Source organism: Glandiceps talaboti, chromosome 12, assembly GCF_964340395.1.
Source record: "Glandiceps talaboti chromosome 12, keGlaTala1.1, whole genome shotgun sequence".
NCBI lineage: Eukaryota > Metazoa > Hemichordata > Enteropneusta > Spengelidae > Glandiceps > Glandiceps talaboti.
The window spans coordinates 8,614,528-8,631,377 of NC_135560.1; the positions used below are offsets into that span (position 1 = coordinate 8,614,528).

A 16,850-nucleotide genomic window follows, 5' to 3' on the forward strand; every position below is an offset into this window, starting at 1 on the left:
TGTCAGAAGGGATGATATACTTCCTATTTCAGACACTACATGTATCGACACCACAACTCAAATTCAAATTTCTATTGTACACTAGGTATGACCTCCTAAAGTGCTCTAACACATCAGTAACTTTACTATACATACAATATCAATTCCCCTATACCAATGTTACAGGCCCACTTTTATAACATGGAAAACTTATTTAAAAAGTTATATTTACTTTAGCTTTTCGATGCTTGGCAATATACATCTCAGAGGCTATGAATAACCTAAAAATTGCCTAAATAGAAACAAAAAACTGCAGATCTGGCGGGGGGGGGGGACCCTTGGACTCCATCACCCCAGAGGCCACTCATTCGTTAAACCAACAATAAGATTCACCAAAATTGGTAAAAAACTTGAAAAGCTTCTAAGGGAGACCCCCTAGGACCCCCCCCCCCATAAGAGGTAGACATGTCCAAGCCTCAAATCAAAGTTCTTTCCTCCACCTCTTACTGTCAAGATGCTATGGAACTTTACTTCAAACATGTTTCAACCTTATGTAGTTGCTTTTTACATGTTAGAGCTGTCTTATAAAGTTTGTAAATTATTGTCTGAAAGTGTCTGTGAATAGCCTAAACATTGCCTTTAGAAGTAAAAATCCTCCAGGGCTTCTAGGGGGTCTCCCATTCACACACACTCACACAAGAGGTGGACATATCCCAGTCCCAAAGCTCTTCCCTCTACAGCTTACTGTCAAGATGCTATGAAACTTCATTCACGGGGGTCAGTGACTTTTTGTCGGCCCAATGGAAAAAAAACACTGACACCCCCCATCCCCCAAGCTGGAGAAACAAACCGGTCTATCCAGGCTGAATGTTTGAGCTCATCAATCAAGTTTCCGATTTGTATTTTCAGTGTGTCACCATACCATGGCATAAAAACTGTCAACGATGTTTATTTAATTGAAAATCAAATATGTATGAAATATGTAGTTTTCTAAATAATATTTATAATATGTGTGTGATAGAACAGCATCTTTTTACTCTCTGTATTACCATGTGCGAAAACCAAACAGAAAATTGTGGCAACAAAAGTAGGTGTTCAACATTGACGTAAAAAATCCGGATATCTCAAAGAAGCAAAGAAAAAAAAAGTTGCCAGCATAGGCGAAGGAGAAAAAAAAAATTCTCAGGCTAGCAGGTGGGGGAAAAAATATCGGGATATCGAATGGTCTACCCCTTTATATCATTGCTAGTATTATTAAATCGTATATTGATACATTTGTAGTAGCACGATTCGTTTGATATTTTGTTTTAGGAAAAGAGCAAAAATAACTGTGGTTTTATGGACTAGCATAGTACATTATGACCTATCGATGAACTTGAACAATCATAATGAATAAACAAAGGTCATGCACGCACCCACTCACGTGTCACATACTTATCACGTGATAGCCGATCAACCCGGTCCGATCAAAAACCTGACGCAATCGAACTCTACGTTATTTTACTCCGAGCTACGAAACTGTGAAGACGTGAGTGAAATACATCGACTTTCGAAAGGTAAATCTGATTGTAAAGGTGTTATACTTGAACATTTTTCTTAATTTCATGTGAGTTAATGTATGTCTTTTCGGTTGAACGATGATTCCCTGCAGTTCAGTGTCGGGTTTTCGCAAATACTACTAAAAGTACTATACTACTACTAGTACTACAGCTCTGAGGTTCGTCGTGTTGAACATCCAGAGCCAAGTTCTAACCTAACGTACGAGTCGATAGGTACAGCATGGACGTACATCCGTGGCTACAGTTACTTCTGACAGTGAACAACTGAAAAAGCACTTCAATGATGATCCGAGAGGGATCCTAGTACACAATATTCATGTAATTTGCCATTCACATTACTATTAATTACAGAAAAATAGTCCCCGTCCTTGAGAAAATGGCGCATACGTGTGATACGTGGTTTCCGGTCAGATTCATAGTATGATGGCTCTATTTGATGATATTTACCCCTGTAAATAGTTAGTTTTGTGATTGAAGAAGTACAGGTTTCGTAGAATGTAACTCACCGTATAATTCGTTAAAATTGTCGAAAATTACTTCGTCAAGAACCCATAAATTGAACAACAATACACTACACTACATTTTGTATTCACATCTCATACATTTTAAAATGACGTCATCGTCTTGTAAATTATGTTTTCAGGGTAACCGTAAACGATGCAAAAAGAAGTCAGCGACCGTTGAAAGCATACTTTCATTTTCGCTCAATCGTTTTCATCGCATTACCTTTGTTGTAAAATGTTCTGCTTTTATATGAAATTATAACTAGAATGTAGCAAATTGTAAGTTTATCACAAGGCAATGGAAAACAGGAAGAGAAAAAAAAATCACAAAATACACCATTGCTTTCCCCACTTTGTGAATATTCCAGTATTCAATAACCATTATGTTATTGTTACACAGGTGATAGAACATAAAGCTTGCAACAGTCGGATTCAACTATAAACCAAGTGTATTCACATACCTCATAAAAATATTAACAAGACAAGGTTATATTGATAGCTATCTATTTTTTGTGAGCCTTCATAATGTAGTACAGCACAATACCTCTGATCTTTTCAATACTGGGAATTATTGCTTTATAAATTGATTGATTAATATCATACTATTTGTGATAATTCCTTAACAAAATTATTTGAAATACATTTTATATTATTGACTTGTCAGTATTTCATGTAAAGAATGGATGATTGCATTAGTATATGTGTAATGGTAGAACTAGAAGTTTCTAATTTCATCATCTCAACTCTTATCATAAATTGTTTACTTAGAAGACTATGTAGGTGTTTATCCTGGCATTTGTTAATCCTGTCTGTATTTGCTAAGCAGATCAAATGTACAAAGTGCAAATGCACCTTATCAGATACATGTATTGTATGCTAATGACACGACACTCCTTGTTAGGGAAGGGACTAGATCGTGTATGACACATTACAACCATTACATCATAAGCCCAAAATAGTTTACATTCACTCCCAGTGGCTGTTGAAGATTGATACACGTCATTTTCCCTAGCTCAGTAGCTGTTGACTAGAACAAAAAATTAGTGTTAAAACTGTAATTGCATTGCTGAGTACAGGTGTGGAAGTTAGTAACAAGCTACAGGCAGTGTTTTATTTAAGGGCGGTAAGTAGGTAAAATCTACCGGGGTTCCCACATCATTTTACCGGGGTTCCCCACCTAAACTATGATACATTGCATGGGAAGCACTACCAGTTTTACCTCTTTCCCCCTTTCTGTTACCGGGGTTCCCAAACCTTAGCAAAAACACTGTACAGGTGTGGGAATAAGGTAACAATTTTAGTAATGAACTACACTTGTGGCAATATTATGGTAACGAAAGTATACTAGGCACATACACTTGTAAGACACAGTCTTGTAAATGTGTATTACTGTACTTGCTGTGGCGACTGGAAACAACACATTTTTAACACTTTTGTCATTTTTGTGTGTGTCAACTGTCCTTATTTGTAACATCTTCCTATTTTGCTTGGTACCAGCTATGCCTGCTGTAGAAACTGAGATGGAGTCTGTTAATGAAATGAAAGATGTTAGTGTTGATATGTCTGAGAACAAGGATAATATCATCAGCCGTGTTGCTGGACTGCCCATGGTGAATTCTGCCATTGGACAAGTGACTAATATGTACACAAAGACCAAGGAATATAATGGTTTGGTCAAGTATACCTTGGAAGCTGCTGAGAAATCTGTTGTCACCGTCGCCAGTGCTGCAATGCCAGTTGTTAATACACTTGAAAAACCAAGTAAGTTTTTTTAAAGGAACATTCCTTCATCAGGGTTTTTGGTACAGATGATTGATATTGGAGTTAGTGAGTAGAGAGGAAAAGTCACTGACAATGCAATTGGCCATTCCAGACTGCAAACAGGAAATTGAGAATACAGCGACCTCACTCAAATTGGGGGTATCATGTAAATCAGGGATGTTTTTCATATTGTTCAGACACTGAGGAAAGCAGCAGTGCTGTATGATTAACTGAGTAACCTATACCATGTATACCCCAAGATACACACAGACAGGAAGTAGAGTACCACCATGGCAAATTTTGGAAAGGTCTATTGAAGTATCTGTAAAACAGATACAACTACTTAGAGTACCAGTACTTGCATTTGAATCCCTTTGTGCAAACATCAGAAAACAGCAAACAACATGTTTGGTGTTAATATGAATGACATCTGTTATAAGTTTTATCCTCTATTTGTTATAAGAAATTCTCTGTACTCAAAATAGTAGGTTTACATTTGATTGTAAGCTACTGTGTATTAAACATTGATGTTTTGTTCTCCTTTCAGTTGGAATGGCTAACGACTTTGCCTGTAATCAGATGGATAAGTTAGAGGAAGCTTACCCAGTCATTACTCAGCCTTCTGATAAGGTAAAGAGAAAGACATGCCATATCAAGTGTGTTTAAATAAAGAGTGTATATGGGAAGTGCAGTGTTTAGATTGTGAAATGGCATCAATCGTGTGCTGCTTGATGATATCCAAATTTCACTGTATGCTGAGTGTATGTAATGTGTATGCAAGAAAAAATTTTCATGGTTGCTGACACACTCAACCTCTGTTTCTAGTCCTTTATCACTACATTTTATAGATTTTGTGTGTGTGTTAAATTGAACATGCTGAGACAATCACTGCATTAATATTAAATAATGAAATAAATAACACACTGGGGTACTCACTATTTATGATACTTTCAGGTATACAGCAGTGTTGTTGATGGCAGCAAACGTGTATGGGATAACACCAAGTCCATCGGTACTAGGACCATCGATAATTTGATGAATACCAAAGTTGGTCAAGCTGTGTCTGCTAGTGTGGACATTAGTTTATCTATGTCTGAAATTGTGGTCGATCATTGTCTTCCTCCTGATGCAGTAGAACGAGGTAAGGGTCAATTGAGTACAGGGTAAAATTTGATTGGGTACCCCAAGAAAAGTAACTCGGGTAGATTTTATCTACTCACTCAGCTTCAAACAAAACCACTGATAATGAAGAAAAACATATTGCAAAATGCCTACTACAAACAAGTATTTGTATTGTCTACTTGAATTAATTTCTTCAAATCTTGTCATTTACTTTTCTTTTCCGTAGAGGAGGATATGGCTGAAGCTTCCAAGGAGAAAACTGATGAAGAGAAGCAGCTGTGCATTGCTCCTGTTCAACGTGTAGTTAGCCTTACTGGTAAAGTGCGTCACCGTATTTATGTACGAGCTATGGCTAAACTGCAGACTGCTCAAAAACGTAGTCAGGAAACTGTAGAAAAGTTGCATTATACAGTCAACCTGGTAAGTCAACTAGAGAGTCAATTATTGTGTGTAAGTCAACTAGATTGTAAACTATGATGTCATGTTCTTAAAATTTTGTGACACATCCAGCCGTCAGACTTGCCGTACTGATTGACAATCCCTTTTCCAAGTTGTCATGACAATTGGTCCAGCTACTAGGAATGTGTATACAGAGAATCAAATACTGTTACCAGTACTAGTAGGTTGTATTCACCAATAAGTGATCACAGGTCTCCATCCCAAAAGTACCATTTTATATGTGAAAGTCATTCATTTATGATATCTCTATGGTGAGGACAATTTCATTCACACCAGGCAGGTGTGACAGAATACAATTTGTACATTTCAATGTGAAAATGTAATGTACATGTCATCTGTTTCAGATTGAATATGCCAAGGCCAACATTGATACGACCAATCAAAAAGTTCGTGACCAAATGAACAGTGCACAAGAAACATTGTGGACCACTTGGGATGATTGGACAACTGAAGATGGGCAAGGTGAAGAAGGTGGTCAAGAATCACAGGTAAGTGGTTAAATGATCTGGTATGTGGTGATATGATCTCAGGTATGTGGAAAAAATGATTGTAAGGGGAAATGATTTCAGGGTTTGTGGTGAAATGGTCTAATGTACGTGGTGAAATGATTTCAGATATGTGGTGAAATTATTTTCATAGATCAGTCTGCACATGATGATACAATGTTGATCCTTGTTCAACTTTTTAGCCATTATTCCTCACCAGGTGACAAAATCATGCATCTTCAGCAACAATTATGTTTCCCATGAAGGTACTGAAAATGGAATCTCAGAAATTTAAAATTTGAATCCTACATTTAAATTCTAGGTACCCACAATAGTATTTTACCACACACTTAGAGGGTCAAAATAGAACAAAAAAGTCTTGACTTATTCTCACAAATAACTAAGTAATGCATGTGTAGTACACGGACTGGATGTCGAGGTGACAACTAAGAAATCAAACAACAGTTAATGGTATGCTGTGCCTATTTGGTTAATTGTTATTTCGGCAATAGGAATTACTATTACCATACCAGCAGTACAAAAATGTCCTAAATCTTCAATGAATTATGAATTTTTGGCAGAATTCAGAAGAGAAAACTGTGAGCGTTATACGTGGACTGACAAAACGGCTGACTGTCGCCAGTGGTAAACTAGCAACTGCCGGCATGGATGTCTTACCTGAAACTGTAACCAAACAACTGACCAAGGCCAAGGACACAGCTGAAGATTTGTATGACTCCATGAAACAGGTAAGTGATTTATTCATCCACTTTTTTGTATACCATCATCAGAACGCAAACAGTATTAGATTTTTTTTAGCATCAGCTGATAGATTAAAAACTTGGATGGATTGAAAGCTAGTTAAACCCTGCCTGAAGGAAAAACAACTGGCAGCGTTTTTGCTAACGTTAGGGAACCCCAGTAACAGAAAGGGGTAGAAATGACTGTTTCCCCATAGAGTCTATGATAATTTTGTTTGTGAAACCAGGTAAAATAAGTTTGGAACCCTCGATAGATTTTACCTACTTACCACCATCATCAAAACACTGAACTTCATACAAAAATGTTCAATTACAAGTAGTGACATGATTCATATTTTTCAACAGGTGAAGGTTTTGAATGACTTACCATCATCATTACTAGATCAGGCTAAAGACAGACTCAACCAGGTTTCCGAAGCCATGTTGTCTGTCACAGAATATGTTGTCAACTCCAAGGCATTGCAATGGCTGGTAAGCATGGTAATCACTAATTTCTAGCCAAAAAGATTACTTTTGATTGGCTTGCTTTGATCACATGACAGCATAGCCAAACTCGACTCAAGACAAATGAGTTCGTGGATAAAAATTTGAATAAGTGATGTGATGTCATCACAAACAGTAGCAGAAACACGGATACTGTGTGATATTGGTTTGTTGTCATGTACTTTGGCTTTGCAGTGTGAATAACAAAAATACTGTACTGTGTGCAAACGCATTTAAGTTTGAAATTTGTGTGACTATACCAATTAATTAAAGAGTTTGAATTGTTTTTGTAATGTACACTCAAATACCGACAAGACCGGATACACTTTTACCTTGATCCCACACCACGTGTGTATCACTGTACTTGTACCTATCAACCTTCCCGCTATCATTGCCCTAGCCATGATTGCATGTTTTCATTCACCACCAAAAACAGTCAATAATTTGAAAAGTGATTGAGTGATTGGTTAGTTGTGATGAACAGTTCATGCTTACAAGGTCAACATGTGCAAGGTGACCAATCCCATCTCGGTTAGCCCCCTCCTATAGATTTTACTGGCCAATCTGTATACAGTTAATCAACACATACAACATCATGGTACTTGTAATCTGATGCTGCTGATGTACATGGTATCTTCAACTGTTTGGCATTGTGTGCCATGGATGAAATATTTACTCAGTAGAGGGCTATGCAAAATCACCAAAACCAGTGTCAGATTTGTGTTCATCATACATTGTTAAGGCACTTAATTTCATGCATACATTTTATTCCATCCATGATTCAATACTTTATTGTTACAATAATGGATTGATGGAATAGTATCTTGGTATTGTTTCGTTCGTACGTCGTTGACAAAATGTCTTGCATGTTGTGTCATGCCACTACACCCCCACCCCATGAACTGGATGTACTCAAGTCAATCAGAACATGGTACAATGAAATGCAGTTTGTAAGATGCGCCATGATGGGGCGCCCTCACACATCGGTCAACCCCTTTCACTATAAAGCAGGCCAGTGGCATGATGTATCTTACAGTCTAAAAGAAATGTGTTAAGGAAAGACAACAACAGGAAAATCAAACAAGAAATTACATCTGTCACTCTGTTTGTCAGTCTCTAACTGCCTGTCTTGCACTTTCAACTATCTTTCTTGATTTGCTGTGTTCTGGGAAGTAACTGGGTTCTATTTTATGTGTTATGTACAGTGTCTTTACTTATGCATGTGTCCACCAAACTCTTCTAGGTCCCTGATAAGGTGAAACAAGTGTTAGACGTCAGAAAACCCCTAACAAACCAAGGTAACGAGAACACGCCTGCAGGCCCAGATGAAAACTATTCAGCTGAGGATGACGGTGATAGTGATGATGATGATGATGATGATGATTATGATGTTGATATCGATGATGAGTTTCATGCTAACGAGCAAGATATTGATGATGAGTTTTATGTTAACGAGCTAGATTTAAACAAGTGGTTATGACTTGTAGGGCCAGTAGTTCAACACAAACCAGCTAACTCATTCCAGTGTTTAACCATGCATGTTTGTGTACAATTAGAAGTAAACCATCATGTTTCTGTGATGTCAATTAGTGTGTGTGAGTGTAGACACAACATCATGACTAGCTATAACGTAAAATGTGCATTCTCATTTCAACGATTTCTTTCTCATTTGCCACCCCTAGTCCTATCTTGGCTATCACCCCGACTACAACTCCTCTTTTCATACGCTTCTTCCACCGAGACAAACTCTCGGGTACACACCTCTCAAATGCTTTGCTCCTGAAAAATTGCTTTAATTATGCATGGCTCTCTTCATATTTGTCTTACGTTTAGGTACCAGATGTGGAACTTGATCGTTTAAATTTTGATGAATTTGGAGAGGAAGATGATAATGATGATGATGACCTTGGTGATATTGATAGCACCAATTCAGGAATTGATGTAGACTTTTATGACAGCAATAGTGAAGAGTGAGCGACTGTTAAGTCTCAGATCACATTTCTTTCATACTTCAGGAGTCTGAGTTTAATACCTTAAAACTAACAAATGCATCTATGACGAACATTTCCAGTGTAACAAAATGACTTAATAGTTCACTTAGCTAGCCACTGTCATTCTCATTACCTGAAATAGAATTTTTACCATCTAGGAGCATAATTTAAATAACCATCATTCAAATTCTTTGTCTAAATTTTCATTCAAATTTTGATGCTCCAAATGTTACGCATGCATTGCTATATGTGCGTGTGAGAATTAGTCGACCTTCTTGTTCTATTTTGACCAGCTAGCAAGATGTGAAATGCTATTACAGGTACTGAGAATTCCATGTGTAGCTTACTTACCTCCGTAATAAACATTTGAGGGTTCTTGTCCCCATGGTGATTAGGAAGACTTAGTTGGCATACATGATAACATGACCCAATTGATAACTAGTACCACAAAGGAATAGTTAAAGACTTCAAACAAGTAAGAATATATAGGTCAAACAAATCACCACCTTGTCTTTGCGAAAGTATAAAAATACTCCAGAATGAGTGTCGATCATTTAGAAGATGAAATTTATTAACATATGGTCACAAGTAATGAAGAGAATAACAGTACTTACTCTGTTCTTGTCATAGTTTTACTTTGAATACCACAAAAGAATTGACACTCGTGATTTATTTTCACTAAATTTATAAGAAACATTTTGACATGTGTTGTTGAAATATACATTTGAGGTTGACAGCTTCAGGAATTGCATTGGGTAATAATAAACTTACCAGCATCCTACCTTTCTTATATACTCAGCTTGAGGCATGTACTGTTACTTGTATTTGAAATCTTTTGATTGGATATGGATGATTAGTTCTGACAGAGATCACCGTTTTACATCTAAATCAAATATTGTCTGTGTTCACAAAATTAGATTTTTTTTGAGGTGATAAAGTGGTACATGTTCTTTTGTAGTCTGTTTGTCAGTTTGGATTCTTATGAAACCTGTTTGACTTTTTAGTTTCAGTAGTAAATAAACCTGCATTGTGAAAGTTATTAACCAGTATTGTCTGTGTATGTGTATGTGTGTGTGCATGTGAATGAGTTATATGCCAAGTAAAACACAGGTCTCCCCCCCCCCCCCCCCCTAGAGAATGCAAGTCGAAGATTTTACCTTGGTCAGATTTTTATCATTGATTTTATCCATGTCTATATAGAAGTGGTAAACAAGCGATATCACATTGACAAACATGCCAGGGGCTTTCTGGCATCTTTTCATTTCTACTTAAAGCAGTTTGAGACATGTTCTCACTCTTAGCATTCTAGTAGTTGTTTGGCAAGACATTTTCCATCAAATACATTGCTATGTATATCTACTGACATGACTACTGCATCAGGGTTGTTCTAAACCGCTAATTGTACCCTATTGTGCAGAATTGTGAAACTTCCTGGTAGTTCTAAATAACTGAGTAAAAGCAGGTAGTTCAAGACTTCTACAATGAATCATGAAAGTCTTTCAGAATTGTTGATAAATTGGATGAATGCATTGGTATTCCATTTTTTTTAGCCCAACCAAAGTTCAGATGTGCTGTGTCTGTAGGTCAAGTTGTCTGTGTGTGTGTCTAATCAAGTTGTGTATGTATGTATGTTTGTGTGCAGCTAGGTATGTTTGTAATAGTGTGTATGTAATAAATGCTGTCCGGGTAAATACACGCCGACGTAGGAGGCGTGTATTGCCCAGATGGCATTTATCTTGTACCCCAGGAACTTCATTTGTAGTGACATATTCTTCCCAGGAAGAACTTCATACACTCATCATCTGTTTTGATTTCCGATAAAAAGACTGATGCCTAAAGCCGACAACATTGATACACGCTGGTGTCAACATTCTATGTCACACACGTATATCATTACATGTACATTGTGATGAAAATAGCAGTTACATCACAATTGACAAGTGTATTACATCACAATGTACTTGGTATTATTATACAGGACATTCATACTACAAACTACTCAATACAATCACATCCATTATGTTTATGGAACTACTGATGAATGAAATTTAATCGGCACTGATAAAACAAAACATGGCTACTGACATCAAAAATACAACTTTCAGAGAAGTTGTTTATCTGTCTCTATTCAACAAGACTAGCGTAAAGAAACTTAATTACTTGCAAATAAAATACACCATTCAAACTTTTGAAATGTTGTGTATTACGAAGCAATATAGCGTACATAAAGGTAACATCCAATAATACTTGATATGTCATAAGTCCGTCATCAACACAATACAGTCTTCAATTATTGCGACTTTTTTGTTTTGTACATAATGTTCAGACACACTGATCTATGTCCTCAGATGTCATAACAGCAAATCGTCGTTTTCTCCCTGTCATGATACTGTGTATCCCTTAGCTTGCAAGTTGCGACTTATGTGTATTTTATCAAAGACAAGTAAGAAACTGTGATTTTGTTCACCTTCTATTACCCTCTGTTTACATTTATTAGTGAGTGAACCAAGTCTTATCAGTTCAGTTACATTCAGGGGCCATGTTGTTGTTATGATTGTCTATGTCTAATCGTTCTTCCTGGTAACACACAGTCAGGGGCCATGTTTTTGTTATGATTGTCTGCATCTAATTACTCTTCCCAGGATGGCATTAATTGGATCTCATACACAGAAAATACACTCCCGCCAAAGATATTAGATAAATTTGCTACTCAGCAATTACACCGGTCTTCATGCTTTTCCCTGATTGGTCAATAGTCTATCAGCTAGCCCTCGGATGTTCTTCCGATAAAATACGACACACAGCCGAACAACCCTATCGAGGATGGAACATCCGAGGTCTAGCGAATGTCATCAGGATATAAATAACTGCCAATCAGAGAACCGTATTAGCGACAAGCACAAACATAGGACAATAGCTAAATTTTCAAGCATATTCATCTTAAGGAGGGCCTTGTAAAAATAACCACCAATGCGTTAACTAAAATGTGTGAATGACAACGTCTACACACTCATCAAACACAATTACCATAAACTGATAAGACATAGTAAGACATAAATGTGTTTGTCAACACCTGCATGCAGAGATTGAATATATTAAAGTATATATATATATGCATATATGGCCCAACCCACCGCTTATCGTAATCTCAATGGAATGTCCGGTCTGAAAATGACATTCGCTAGACTGTTCAGGCAAGCCCTCACATGCGAACTTCGTTCGCTTATAGTTATAGCATCGAAAGAAAGCCTGAACGTCTAGCAGCAAGACTAATTGGTCAACAGCCTCATTTGTAACTGTCAGTTGACATTTAATGCCCACACCGGATGCATGCACGCATGTAGATATGTACATATGTATAGTATGTATGTATGTATGTATGTGTAATATATGTATTGGATTGTGTGTGTGTGTGTGTGTGTGTGTGCGTGCGTGCGTGCGTGTGTGTGAACAACTTACAATACAAAGGACACAGGAATGATTTCCTTATATTTGATAGGAATATTTCTCATGAATGTGTTTCAGGCAAAGACCAGGTCAGTGATACACAAATTAGGTCTAGAAAGTTATGAATGGTTTTATGTAAACAAAGTGAAAGAACTATTGGACAGACTGGTCTGACAATTTGTGGGGACATTTAAAGGGATGTCTAGAGCTGACTGTACATTCAGTTGTGCATCACTCCCATTGACAAAATAAAGCCACTTCAGTTTCATTACCTTCTCTTTTATTGTCAAAAAATTAATTCTCAATACAAATACAGGACAGTCCAAAGTACAGAAGAAAAGAAATATTCATCATGATTCAAATAATAAATACATGATTTGTGATTGTGATCAAAATGTTCACTATAACATAACTTATTACAGAATTTTCACTAAAACATAAACTTGATATAACAGACTTTTGTAATGAAAAGTTCACCATTACCACACTGTTCATTATAACAACTTGTTACAGTACAGTTTTCACTATAACAGAATGTTATAAAAGGATGTTCACTATACAGTTTCTTGTAACAGAACACTCACTATAACAGAAATTGTAATAACTGAGCATTTACTGTAATGTAACTTGAGAAAATAGAATGTTTAAAATAATATAAGCTTTGTTCAACAGCAATCACAATATACATTACTACATGTATTATTTGTTTCAAAAAAAATTAAAAGCTAAAAAAATTAACTATTTTTAAAAAGTTAGGTAGGATGTATACATCATTACTCGTGTGAAGAAAAGCTCTCCACGTTCATGTTCATATGTACTCGAAGTTGCATTGCTCCAAGTCAAAATGTGTCAACTCAAACCATACCAGAAGGAACGGACAACCACTCATCCTTCCAAGGGAGGAGTTGATAATTTTGAGTCTCGTTTACTTGTAAAAGCACAGCCATGCTTTTGCACAAATATGCAAACATTTTTCCTTTGCATGTTCTGGTATGAATACATCAAATTATATAATTTTGGACAGCATACAGACAAAGTCTTTATTCTTTAAATTTGTAATCATGACTCTGAATGAAATATTACTTGTTGTATTACCTCCTCCAACTCACCCCCCACCCCCACCCCCACCCACCCCTCCACTTCTTACCAATGAAGTGCACCCATATTACTGCCACAGTTTTCAAAATAAAATATAAAGTTAGATAACTTTAAATGAGGCAAAAGATAAAGAAAATGTTGTAAGATATTGCATAGGATCCAAGTCGTTTGGCTACACGTTACAATTGGGAAGTGTTGTTACTGTTCATTACACTCAATGCATTCTGATCAGAATGTTGGGATAGTATACCTGGTGTCATTTTTCTCTCCTTCAGTGTTAGCAGCCAGACTAGTTTTCACTTATTTCACTGTTCCTTGTTTTACAGCAACAGACATTGTGATTCTATCCAAGCAGAACTTCAAATACAATTGTTACTGTATTCAATATTATTAAAGGCACTGCAAAAGATAGAAAATTATTGTTAGAAAGATTTGAAGTCCAAAAGTACAAACTTCACATGAACTAGGCTGACTACTGATAACTGCTTGTCAATATAGTGCCTTACATCACATTGCTATTGACAGCTGCTTGTCAATATAGTGCCTTATATCACATTGCTATTGACAGCTGCTTGTCAATATAGTGCCCTATATCACATTGCTATTGACAGCTGCTTGTCAATATAGTGCCTTACATCACATTGCTATTGACAGTTTCTTGTCGATATCAGCATATCTTATCCCACATGCAAGCCAGGTTGAAGGTATTCAAATGAACAAAAAACATGGGCTTCTACCTGGATTGTAGACTGTCCTGTTATCAATGTGACTTACCCCATGATTGCCCTAATACCAATGTCAATTAATACCCCTTATGACTGTCCTCACATCAATGTCACTTACCCCTCATGACTGTTATGACATCAATTTCACTTACCCCTCATGACTGTTATGACATCAATTTCACCTACCCCTCATGACTGTTATGACATCAATTTCACTTACCCCTCATGACTGTTATGACATCAATTTCACTTACCCCTCATGACTGTCCTGACATGTCACTTACCCCTTATGACTGTCCTGACATGTCACTTACCCCTCATGAGTCATAACATCAGTCACTTACCCCTCATGACTGTCATAACATGTCACTTACCCCTCATGACTGTACTGACATGTCACTTACCCCTTATGACTGTCCTGACATGTCACTTACCCCTTATGACTGTCATAACATCAGTCACTTACCCCTCATGACTGTCATAACATCAGTCACTTACCCCTCATGACTGTACTGACATGTCATTTACCCCTTATGACTGTCCTGACATGTCACTTACCCCTTATGACTGTCATAACATCAGTCACTTACCCCTCATGACTGTCATAACATCAGTCACTTACCCCTCATGACTGTACTGACATGTCACTTACCCCTTATGACTGTCCTGACATGTCACTTACCCCTTATGACTGTCATAACATCAGTCACTTACCCCTCATGACTGTCATAACATCAGTCACTTACCCCTCATGACTGTACTGACATGTCACTTACCCCTCATGACTGTACTGACATCAATGTCACTTACCCCTCATGACTGTACTGACATGTCACTTACCCCTTATGACTGTCATAACATCAGTCACTTACCCCTCATGACTGTCATAACATCAGTCACTTACCCCTCATGACTGTACTGACATGTCACTTACCCCTCATGACTGTACTGACATCAGTCACTTACCCCTTATGACTGTACTGATATCAGTCACTTACCCCTTATGACTGTACTGACATCAATGTCACTTACCCCTTATGACTGTCATGACATCAGTCACTTACCCCTCATGACTGTCCTGACATCAGTCACTTACCTCTTATGACTGTACTGACATCAATGTCACTTACCCCTTATGACTGTCATGACATCAGTCACTTACCCCTCATGACTGTCATGACATCAGTCACTTACCCCTCATGACTGTCCTCACATCAATGTCACTTACCCCTCATGACTGTCATAACATCAGTCACTTACCCCTTATGACTGTCATGACATGTCACTTACCCCTTATGACTGTCCTGACATCAATGTCACTTACCCCTCATGACTGTCCTGACAGATCTTATAAGATTAACTATTTGTGCTTTCATGCCAGGATCCTCACCAAAACCACCTACAGTATGATCACCTCCCCATCCAACTAGAAATAAGAAATATATAGTGTACAGTTAAACTCGATAAAACAACAGACTCTGTTCTTCTCTGATACACTGGTAGTAAAGTATTGCTGTTTAGTATGACAGCCTCCTTGGTGATTGACATTCCAGTGTAAACCATGGAAGTTTCACCGACTGTGACACTTCCATGGTAAAACTAAAGCCTGTTGGATCTGAATAGTTTAAGTTGTAGACCTTCTCAGGCGTCTGTCTAATTGTCTGTATCAGAAGTTTCTTGCAGACTTGGCTCAGTGCCTGATCAAAATGCACATGTCAAAGCTTATAACCTTTCGTTAATTTGAAAAATGAGGCAATGCGAAAAAATTACACGATAATTGATAGGTCTCCAACTTCAAATCGGGTGCATACGTTCAATGATGTGTGGTGTAAAACAGCTGTGTACTTGAACTCGCTGCTATGTCTGCGAAGCTTCGAGCTACAACGGCATGTAGCTTGGAGAATATGCATACACTGTCCATAACCTTACCTTTGTTAAGAAATCTTTCTTCGTGGAGAATTGCCACAGCGTTGATCATTAGTAAAATCGCCTCGAACAGCGAGTAGATCGTGAAAGCCATACTTGGCGGTGTTTCCTGTCGAATACTGCTGTCGTGTCAGAAATGCATTGCGACAGTATTTACGACATTATTCGTAACACAAAATAGAAACGAAAAAGGTGAGAATTTGTTTTTATTTTTTTGAACGATAAGCAATATTGCCTCTTGTACTGGCAATAAAACAAAATACACACAAGGTTGGCTGTGGATCACAAAATCACCAAATTTGCTGTTGACGAATAGATAGTGTAGCAATTTTACGGCATCTATTTTTTTCTATACCAACGTTGGTGGCGCTCTTCTCAACTTATCGTCTTCACAAATCTCGAGCTGATCAATCTCGCTCGCTGAATAGAAATGTAATACCCAAATGGTTCCCCTCCACTATCGGTGAATAGCCCCATTGCTTTGTGTTCCATAAGCTTATTATACATGGTGATGGTTTCATTGTGATGACGAAACGAATATTTAAATACAT

At 37.4% G+C, this 16,850-nt stretch overlaps 2 protein-coding genes across 3 annotated transcripts; one reads left to right on the forward strand and one right to left on the reverse strand.

The window, feature by feature from the left end:
* Positions 1–1,451: 1,451 nt before the first annotated feature.
* On the forward strand, positions 1,452–9,087 carry LOC144443329 (perilipin-2-like). 2 transcript variants are annotated; one of them, XM_078132786.1, is made up of 10 exons: positions 3,014–3,143; positions 3,317–3,329; positions 3,539–3,802; positions 4,350–4,432; positions 4,757–4,943; positions 5,151–5,344; positions 5,728–5,871; positions 6,450–6,617; positions 6,975–7,100; positions 8,356–9,087. In XM_078132786.1, exons 3-10 carry the CDS (start codon positions 3,541–3,543, stop codon positions 8,590–8,592), a joined length of 1,401 nt encoding a protein of 466 aa, XP_077988912.1. In that variant the 5' UTR covers positions 3,014–3,143; positions 3,317–3,329; positions 3,539–3,540; the 3' UTR covers positions 8,593–9,087. The 2 variants fall into 2 exon arrangements, with proteins under 2 accessions (XP_077988913.1, XP_077988912.1); XM_078132787.1 differs by lacking the exons at positions 3,014–3,143; positions 3,317–3,329 and adding an exon at positions 1,452–1,535 and having other exon boundaries at positions 5,728–5,875; positions 6,457–6,617.
* Positions 9,088–13,695: 4,608 nt separating this feature from the next.
* Positions 13,696–16,418, reverse strand: LOC144443748 (immediate early response 3-interacting protein 1-like). The gene is made up of 3 exons (XM_078133291.1): positions 16,303–16,418; positions 15,698–15,799; positions 13,696–14,047 (listed from the first exon to the last, which is right to left on the reverse strand). Exons 1-3 carry the CDS (start codon positions 16,391–16,393, stop codon positions 13,992–13,994), a joined length of 249 nt encoding a protein of 82 aa, XP_077989417.1. The 5' UTR covers positions 16,394–16,418; the 3' UTR covers positions 13,696–13,991.
* Positions 16,419–16,850: the final 432 nt, after the last annotated feature.